We start from the raw sequence: 10,450 nt of genomic DNA on the forward strand, positions 1-10,450 counted from the left end.
CGTGTTCACAACGGGAATGGTTTAAACGAGCGCAATTCTAGCCCAGTAGTTCTCACCCCACAAGTCTGTGGTGTGCAAAACAAATCCACTAGTGCTTTAGAGTTGTGGAACCAGTTCAGCAGCCTCCAGCGAGGGGACAAATGCCAGACAGGGATTTTGAACGTGCATTTTATTTTGGTTGCGCGTGTATCTTCCCTTACCCAAGGAGATTTTTTTGGATTGGTATACAAGCTTTCACTGTCTGTTTCAGAGTTGAAGGAAAATGAACTTTCATAACCTCTGCCTGTTCGGATCACCTTTTAAAAGCGTCACTTTGCACAGAAAAGCCAGAAGAAACTGAGATAAACAGACATCTGTACATTTTAGCCGTTCATTTAGAAAACATCTGTATCCACCCGTGCAGTTAAGACTATAAGTAACTTTGCAGTTACATCTGAGCCCATTGCTATGGCAACAAGGTAGTCTTGATCTCCCACATGCATTCTAGCCATTTCTTTTTTCCTTAGAGCAGCTTCCTGAAATGAAAACCAGAGAAGCAACGATTAAGCTCGTCTCTTCCAAACGCTGGGTTCGGGGCTTAGATGAGGCAGCCCTTGCTTCTTTCCAGCTGTGGAAAATTTAGGTGCTGATCCTTTTCAAGAGGAAAACAAATGAACAACTGACATGGAAAAATGTGATCCGCTCTTATTTTCAGTTTTTTAAAAAAAGTAGCTGATGATCTTGGAACACAAAACTTGAGCTACTGTAGCTATTTTTAATAGGATCCCAAGGAATTGCACTGCAGAATCTTTTGAACTAACCCAGCTAGCTGCAATTTGCTGCTTGCTGCAGTGAGGGTACCGTTCACTGGAGCGCGCACGCTAACAATGAATTACCTGACAGCCTTTTTCATAGGTAATTTTCACTAAAGCACCTGGCTCAGGTCAGTTAACTGTTTTTTAACTGTAAGCTTTCTATCCCAGTAGGTGCCCACCAAACCAGCCAGGATGGTACTGGTGATCTGGGTTAGTCGCCAAGGCTTGAGAACCGAAGAGAAACTAAGGTGCTTTTAAAAATTCTATTTCAAATAGAACACCGGGCAATAGTGACTACACTAGAAGAATTGAGAAGGTTCCATCTATGCCTTTAAGGACCTAAATTGATGTCAGTGCTTCTCTGACACCCATTAACTTTGGCATTCCTCTCCAACACTTTCAACATACCTGCTGGGGCCATCTACTTCTGACACTGATTATTTTAAGTACTTTAGAAGGGCTGAACCTCTTCAGAAGCAACGCTGGCACGTTAACCTCTTGTGTCCCGGCATTTCTAGACCCTTCATCTGAGAAACACAGTTACTGTAGCAAAGAGCCCACACGTGAAAACATCAGAGGAGTTACCCAGACAGGACGTCTCACTTACATTTGATGCTGCCTAACGAACTCCGCAAACTGACGGTCTTTAGCGTAGAGCTCTATAATTCGAATTCTGTCCTGTATTTCCTAGAATACAAAACAGAACAAAAAATTCCTAGTACAAAAAACTTCCTAGTGCAAAACAGAAATTAGCATACTGCTGTGGTAACTGATTTCTGAGGTTTGGAAAACAAAAATCTTACACTTTGCCATTTCAAGGAGTAGAGCATGAAACTGGGCACTCCAACACTAAAATTCTTCTTTATGCCTTTTTTTTTTTTTTTTTTTTTTTAAGTGAAGCACTTCATTGGAGTAATATTTTCCTTTAAAATCAAACCCAGGATTTGGACAGAGTGCAGCATTTCAACGGGTTTTAACAAAACCATTTATGTCTCGTGGATACTTTGCCTACAAGCCCAGCTCCAGGCTGGATTCACACCTCTCACAGTTGCTTAAGGATTTGTGGTTAGTTCCTGGATGTAAATCCCTCCTCTTTAGCCTTCGAGAGTAAACCCTGGATACTCTGCATATAGGAAGGAAGGAGAACGATGTGATCTAACTTGCAGGTTACAGAAAGACCCAAACTCAAAAAAAAAAACCAAACCCACACCCAGTAAGAAGGCCTGGATGTGCCAGGTTTTCACTGCGTAACTACTCTTACATAAGGTAGTTGGCACTAAAAGCTAAAGGCTGTGTCAAGCAATGCAGCAGCAAAGCTCCCCAACTCCCATGAAGTTACTGAAGCATGTGGAATTCATTACAGCCCACAACACCCCCCTTCCTTTCGCTCTACCTAACAGCAAGCAGGGACAGAAATCCTTTCCCCCTTCCCTTCAGTAGTTGCAGCGGCCATAGTGGCAACTGGTTTATCTAGAACAGAGACAGAGAGGAACACTGGGTCCACTGCTCAGGTTACAAGTGTGAAATAAGCTTATTGTCCCTGCACCATCTCTTCCCACTAGGAAAACAGGGCCGCTTACCTCCTTAGTGAGCTCACTGTTTTCATAGATGTGCCTGATCTCCTCACTGCTGTAGTCGGTGGACGTCTCCGCACTGGTGGAACTGTAGGATGTTAGCTGAGGGTACCGCCGGTAGTAATGGCTGTAGCCAGTCGTATCACTTTCATACATGGGGTTGTATTTAACGGCGTTCTCCATGGACGAGAGGCTGTCACCCTGCCTGCGGGAGGAATAAACAAACTGTGAGCTCCTCTGCAGCCTGGAAGGGCAGCGGATAGGTTAAGGAAGCCTGGCACTTGGAGGCTCCCGTATACGCGCTGTTGCTCGTCTACTAGGTGACAGGAGATTTAGGACAGAATGATCCTTATTGCAGCAGGGGTGTTTAAAGACATGAGACGGTGTCACTTACCCCTGTGAGTCCTCGGTGTCGCTCTTTGTGTACTGGTCTCGAAGGGTCCTGGCCAAGAAGAAGATGACGGCAGAGGCCACAAGAAGGAATCCTGCCACAGAAGCAATTGCAATACCCACAACCAGTGGCTCAGACACGTATTCTTCGCAGTGCTCCCCTCTGTACCACCAGTTCTCGCCCACCCGACACCTGAAGCGAGGAAACACAGGGAAATTAAACGCCAGCAAAACCTTTGGGTAATGTAAACGTATTGACTTCCTGTTCAACGTGCCCTCAGCTGCATCACCTCAATAAATACCTTTGCCTGTTTAAGCACCAACTTTCTTTTATTACTATTGTTATTGTGAACAGCTTTTTGGCACAGAATCGCAAAACAGTTTGGGTTGGAAGGGACCTTTAAAGGACATCTAATCCAACCCCCCTTCAATGAGCAGGGCCATCTTTAGGCCAGGTTGCCCAGAGCCCCATCCAGCCTGACCTTGAATGTTTCCAGGGATGGGGCATCCACCATCTCTCTGGGCAACCTGTGCAGCGTTTCACCACCCTTGCTGTAAACAGTTTCTTCCTTACATCTAACCCACATTTACCCTCTTGTAGTTCACAGGCATTACCCCTTGTCATATCCAACAAGTCCTGCTAAAAAGTCTTTCCCCAGCTTTCTTATCAGCCCTCTTCAGGTACTGGAAGGCTGCGATACGGTATCCCCGGAGCCTCCTCTTCTCCAGGCTGAACAAGCCCAGTTACTGAATTGAGTGAAGACAGGTAAAATTAAAAAAGGAAAATGCATTTGTGCAGGAAGAAGCCTGTGGGATTTGTAATTTAGAGTATCCTAGTACGTGTTAAAACTGGTAGGTGTTTAGGCCAGGTAAAAAGTTGTGCCTTCACCGAGCTTTGCACGTGACGTATCGAACACTGTCCAGGTGGAAAGCAGCTGTCTTACTCACACTGCAGTGTCAATGCAAATGCAGGTGTGCTACACCAGCAGAATGTTTACGGTGTAGTGAACTCCACAATGGTCAAAGAAATACATGAAGTAAGTGACTAGAAAGAAGCATGTGCCCAAGAGTGTTCTTTGGAACAGCTGCCCAAACCAGCACTCATTATTTCTGCCTTGCTGTGTTTATGAACACGAGAACTTTAATGTTAATACTGACTTTAAATATACCAATTAAAATAATATATTTGCATCATGTGTGTTTGGGAGTTCTGGCTATAAAAACTCCAGGAACTGTAAGCTATTATGGCCACTCACCGCAATGAACCTTGTTAATCAGAAACATCAGTAAATAAAGTCTCCTAACATAAATACCTGAAATAGTTTCTGAAAACAGTAAGCAATACTTCACATTTTTCCTAAAGTTCTTCCCGAACGCTGGCCGGGTCATGCTTGACTTCAGTTACTTACCTGTTTCTAATTAACACTATCATACAACTATGATAAGATCTGTAGTAGATCTGTGATCATATCCATTTCTGTAGCTTTAAAACATTTTTATCTCTGCCATTAACTGCCAGAACTCTAAGAATGACTTTAGAGATGCTCTAGGTAAGCTTTCTTTAAAAAAAAAAAAAATCACCTGAAGTAATGTAATTACTAACTGTTAGTAGTAATATTCTTTTTTGCACTAAGTCCCCTACCTTTTGTTGACAGGTATATTTTGTTTATAAAAACAGACTGTTGATTGCCTGAGAAGGAAAAAATTAAGTGCAGTGTCAAGGGGAGCAGTGATTTGTTAGTGCCTTGTGCTAAGTGTTTTCAGTTACCTGTAAAATACAGAGATCCTGTTTGAATGCATCTGGATCTTTTTAAAAGCAAAATCTTCAGCCAAGGAGCCTCTGCCTTCATCAAACCACACATGATTTTTCCCAAATGGCAAATGATTTACTTTTAGAACTTTTTCTTAACTGAGAGCATGATTTTTAATATATTTATGCTGTATCAATATGCCTTCAGATATGAATTTTTGTGATAGCATTAACTCTCAAATGTTTTATGACATTACCTCACACTTTGGTACTTGAGAAAACCACTAGAGATAAGTTCTGTAGTCAAAGGGGGTTTGAACAAGAGCCTGTTCCATTACCTTACAACCATTTTTCCCCAGTCAGTTTTATTTCCTGATGATTCTCTTCTATTACAGACATTTGTTACTGTGTCTTTCCGATATTTACATAGGAAAACTAACGTTAATATTGGCCCCTCCACTCACTATATGAACAATTATCACTTGTTACACCTTCCCTTACAGAATCTTGCACAAATCTTGTGGAATGCCACAACAGAGGAGACCATAAGGGGGTTTTCGTACAGGGGGCACATACTTGGAGGAGCAGGATAACCTACCTACAGATGGCCCCTTGCCCGGGGCTAATGTCACACTTCCCGTCATTCAGGCAGAAGTTGGGCTGCAGATTGCAGATGGAACTGCATGGCAGCCCGTCGATGCTCAGGTAGCCAGGGTTGCAGACACACTCCGCTTCCCCACTCCAGCGATTCACTAGGCATTCGGAGAACTCGTTGCAGGCCTGGAACTTGCAGGGATCTGCTTGCTCACCTGAGAAGGGACAGCGCGGAAAATGAATGAATAGATAGAGGAGCCCCTTAGCTGAGGCAAAGTGCTGGCTGTCTGCTGCCCTCTTCTCTAATGATCTCTTAGTTAAAATAATCCACAACAATCCAGCACGTGTCTTTCCTGAGTAACAAAAGGTTCTGCTAAGGCGAACAAGCTCTAGGAAGCCTTGTTCACCGCTGTCTGCACAATGGTATGGCTAAAACCATCCAACAAGCCAACCCAAAAGTAAGTCAAAAGTGTTCTTTTCCTTACTGGAACATGCAGCCCCTTGGATGGTCTGTCTGCTGGAACTATATTTTGCAAATGAGTAAAAACACAGCTGATGCCCTGTACTTGGTACTAAGTGGTGTACGGGGAAGGGCAAGGGGATGTCGGGCACTTGGCACTCACTGTGAGGTGATTTGCCTCTGTCTGCAGGGAACACCAGCTTATAGCATTTGAGGTATCTCACTTGTACCAAGCTCAAGAGGGCTGCCACACAGTTAAACCATCAACAGCACAAGATGTGTCATGTCAGTGAGACCATCTTTAGACCAGAGCTCCCTCAGAAGAACAGCCATTGGCCAACAGGTCAGCACTGTCACTTTTCTCTGAACTTACACCAGGAAAGATTGCCGACTTGCCTGTATGGTAAACTGCTGGCTAACTTGGACAGGGAAAAAACTTTATGCCTGTATCAGAGGAGTGAACTGCGAGGGTCCTTAGCTCTTCCAGGCAACCACAACCTCATTGCAAGAGTAAGGCAGTGGCTGTCACCTGGCAGCTAGACTGGAGACCTCCCGTGGGAACGATCACATGGAGTAAGTTCAAAGCACACACGAAACTAAGCACAAGAGACACGGGCACCGCTGTTCCTGCTGACTCCCCACTGAGAGTGCAGGAGCATTATATGGAGTACTACACCAGCTGCTTTTGTCCCCATATTTCTGTACTGCCCCCATATCGTTCACTCAGTCTGGGTCCTGCTCTGATTTTCATCTCTTTTGTCCCTTGACAGATGTTTGTTTGTTTGAACTCCGTGGAAGTCTGTCTTTCTAAAGCCCAGCCTGTGAAAAGCAGTGAGCGCTCTCCAAGCCAATGGCATTCTCAGTAAGTTCTTGATGCAGAAGCTGCTCTAAATTCCCTTGTTCTAAACTGCATTTCCCTGCCATCCTTACCTGATTCCACATCCAGGGAGTATTTATCGATGGCCAGGTTCATGGTGTGATAAGCGGTGTTGCAGAAGTCCTCCAGGATCATGTACACGGCGTTGGTGACGTTCCGAGGCACAGGTTTAGCAAATTTCATTCGACTGTTCACCACGATGCTGCCATTTCTGAAGTTGAGGATTTCCAGGTTCTGGAAGCCCGTCAGATTTGACTGAAGGTAGGGCACCAGCTGCAACACAGGGGACATGACAGAAAAGCTGAATCTTTGTACCTCCACTCAAACCAGTTGCACTGTTACTGCATCAAACAGCGGGAGTTATTTTAGCCAAATCCCACGGCAAGGGCATTAAACCTTGACCCAGCTGAAGCCTGTGCCGGCAGCCTGCCAGGAGCCCGAGCACTTCAGACAGTTCTTAAGCGTGTACCAATCTGCAGGCAGTTTCCCAAAATCTACGGTGCAGAAACAGGGTTCTCGGGACACACAGGGTGCTCTCCCTTGATTCGAGCACCGGGCACGCTCATCCTTTCACAGGCTATTTCCTTCAAGCACAACCCCTTCCCTATCTCTCTCGTTCGCTCCCTTCATCTCCCACTGTTCATTTCAGCCAGGAGAGGGGAATCCCCAGAGAAAATTTAGACAACTGTTGCTGTGCATCCCCTGTGAGGCTGTGCTAGCCTCAGTCAGTTCAGGAACAGCTTTGCTCCCTGAGCTAACTCTGACTTAGGGAGGCAGGGGAGTAACTATCCTGCAACACTTTGAGCCCATCCTAATCTGTTTACTTCTCTCTCCCTACAGACTAAGTAGGAGCACTCTGGAAGCAAGTATAAGGGGAGTGCCATGATGACTTCAGCGCCTCGGCTACTTTTACTGACCCCAGTAGAGCATCTGGGCCATAGCGCTAAGAAGCCACACTTTGGAGAGACTACTGAGTAAGACGAACAACCCCACCCCCAGTTTCCAGAGAGAATTTTCCCACAGAGGGACACAAATAGCATCAGTAAACATCAGTCTTGAGCTGTTCTCTGCAAAAGAGAGATGATAAACTACTATTTACCAATGACTTGTGTCTATCCGATAACGGACATTTAGCACAGAAGTGATTCTTACTAGTTCCAAGAATCGCTGCTCCAACGCTTTGTACTCAGGGGAGTTTTTATTAAACAGGTCCTCCGAGAACATCATGTTGGTGACCCGAAGGCTGAAAAACACGACTAGAGCTCGTGACGAGACAGGGGTGCTATTGCGATTGTCATGTGTGGCCCAAGCCACGCTGGCCATTTCTGTGGACTGGACACGAGTCGTTAGCTCCACGTGACTTTCGGTCATGCTCCTTCCCTCCTCAGTCAGCGCAGGGGAAAAGTGGACAGTGCTCACGTGATCCAGGTCCACTGACACGTCCAGGACTCCTGTCGTTTCATCTCCCAGCTCTGCTGAGGTAGCCGCAGGCGATGATGCCGTGGATCCCACAGGAGGGAGATGGGACAGAAGGTCAGCAGTGCTTGGTGTTACGCTCACTGTGACGTACGTGCTGAAGCCGGTGGAAACACGCGTGTCATGGTCTGTACCATCCTGCTCAGCGAAGCCCTCCGGAACAGTGGTCTGATCTACTGCAGAAGGAGCTGCAGCTGAAACATGCGTGGCAGCTGGCGCTGCTGACTGCACTGTCTGATCTAAGGAGTTTTCTGGTGCTCTGTCAGCAGGCCAAGCATCAGATGGTTTCGTCACCGCTGATCCAGTAGTGTCTTGGCTTGCCAGCGATGAATCTAGGGTTTGCTGCTCTTCTGTGGAAGCATCAGGGTTTACCATGGCAACACCAGGGTTTACCGTGAAAGGATCTGCCGTCAGAACAGCTCCTGAAGAGCCTGTGTCCAAGTGGCCTATTGTAGCAGCTTCAGTTACATCTGACTGCCCCACTGTGAATAGTTCTACCATGGTCCTGTCTTCGTTTTGGTCTCCAGCTCCTTCAGAAATGATGTTCTGACCTACACTGGATTCTTCAGGCTGCTCCATACTGACGGTCCCTGTAGGTGTAAGGAGACTATCTTCCAGAGACAGACCTGTATTGTGGGGTGAGAGAGGGGGCTCTCCAGTTGGCGTGTCTAGAAAGGACTGGTCCACTGATGGCTCCAAAACCAAGGATGGTTTAATAAAAGAAGAATCATATGGGCTCGATGTTTCTGTCCTTGTAGATGGCTCTTCTGTTGGTAACAGAGACACCTGCTGGGTTGTAGTCTCTGGAAAGACAAATATTTCAGACTCATCAAGGAAATCATCTTTTTTATTGGCCATACCTTCATTCTCATCTTCGGAAGCATCATCATCTATTTTATTCCCAGAGTTAAGAATATAGTCTAAGATCATGCCTTCAGGAATATTATCCTCAGTTCTGATTAACAAAGACTCATTGTCATCTTCAAGCCAGCTATCAGGACCAGGGTAGAAAACTGGTTCCAGTGTTGCTTCTTCCCAAGGCCAAATACTTGATTCCATTTCTCTTCCCGAACCATCAAAAGCTGAACCAGACCCATCATCATCAGTAACTCTAACTCCGATATATACATCACTTTCATCTTCCATAGGGTGCACTTCTATGGGAAAAGGAATTTCTTCTGCAGACTCGGGCAACACAGAGTCTGCGTTGGTACCACCTGTAGGACTACCCTGAGTTACTTCTTCCTTCTCCATGGAGACTGTTTCCTTAACATCAGTCTCTATGTCTGACGAAGAGGCCGCTGTTGGTGCAGAAAGCAGAGGAACTTCATTATCATCTGTAGCTGAAGGTTCCTCAGGCACGAGGTGAGGAGGACTTGAAGGCAAGAGAAGGTCTTCAGATAGTTCAGTTTCTTCAAACACTAAAAATAAAAATAGATTTCCAATTAGTTGTTGTTTATGACTAAAAGGGTAAAGTTACATTCATTCTGTTGTCTGTAGTCCTGTATTCAGCATGTTTCCTGTGAGATATCCTGGCCTTTGTATGGCGAAGTCAGAAGGGCCCCTGTTGACCTCTCCCACTCTTCAGTAACTGTGTGGCATGTCCTCAGGCTAGTCAGTCTACTTCAGAGAGCAGTTGTCTCTGTGTGGCATCATCTAAACATGCCCTGCACGGAAATACCTGTGCAATTAAACAAGTATCACGTGCATACCATTCCCTTAAGGGATAAATGGGCATTAGTAGCTGTTACAAAACATTTTACCTTAGCTTGTTGTTCTTGGATACATGCTTACAGGAAAGAAAAACTATCAGAGAAAAACACCCAATTTTTTAGACCTTACTGAAAAGTCATTCTGGTGAACTCTACCTTTGATGAGCACAAGAAAGCACTGGTGTCCAAATTTAAGGTTCAGTCAATGGCGTTAACTTACCATCTAAAGAGCTGGGGGCTGAAAGCCATTCCAGAGAGTCCACAGAATCACCTAACGCTGGAGCAGTGACCAAATGAGGAGTCCAATTGCCATCCTCTAAATTCAGCCCATCAGGCAACGAAGTAACATCAGCCTCTGAGGAGAGCGGAGCTTCAGGCGCCAAACTGGCCTCAGAGTCCAGATTTTCTGGTCTTGGCCGGATTTCATTGTCACTAGACTGCTGGCTATCTGCAGTGGAATCTGGTTTGGTGAAATCCAAGGGCAAGGTATTGCTGACAGTTGATTCATCTGCTGAAGGCCGCTCAGCTGAGAAGGTGCTGTCCTGGAACATAAACCCACCATTAGCATTTCCACTATGAGATGGGGAGTATTGGCTGTCGGCGCGGGGCTGAACACATCACGGGTGGCAGCAGCAGCCAGCAAGAGAAAGTAACACTCAGCAGCAGGGGGGGCCAAACGGGGGGCCCTGGCAGATACACACCCTTTGCTAATCACGTCCAACGGACATGGGAAATGCACATCCTTGTGACATACTTTCACGTCCCGTCCCGACCACAGAAAGAAGCCGTTCAGATTGCTTGGAGTGCAGCTTCAGTCACGGCA

The 10,450-nt window shown here is 45.9% G+C and overlaps 1 protein-coding gene across 1 annotated transcript; it reads right to left on the reverse strand.

Annotated features, from left to right (window-relative positions):
- Positions 1–219: 219 nt before the first annotated feature.
- On the reverse strand, positions 220–10,169 carry LOC104503836 (interphotoreceptor matrix proteoglycan 2-like; the record flags this gene model as incomplete). Its single annotated transcript, XM_010148025.1, has 8 exons — positions 220–515; positions 1,402–1,481; positions 2,375–2,573; positions 2,763–2,951; positions 5,107–5,317; positions 6,493–6,712; positions 7,592–9,336; positions 9,848–10,169. Coding segments are annotated over 8 exons (2,979 nt in total), but the record flags the coding sequence as incomplete, so codon positions are not given.
- Between the last annotated feature and the right edge of the window lie 281 nt (positions 10,170–10,450).

Source organism: Eurypyga helias, unplaced genomic scaffold (assembly GCF_000690775.1).
Source record: "Eurypyga helias isolate BGI_N326 unplaced genomic scaffold, ASM69077v1 scaffold3153, whole genome shotgun sequence".
Taxonomy (NCBI): Eukaryota; Metazoa; Chordata; class Aves; order Eurypygiformes; family Eurypygidae; genus Eurypyga; species Eurypyga helias.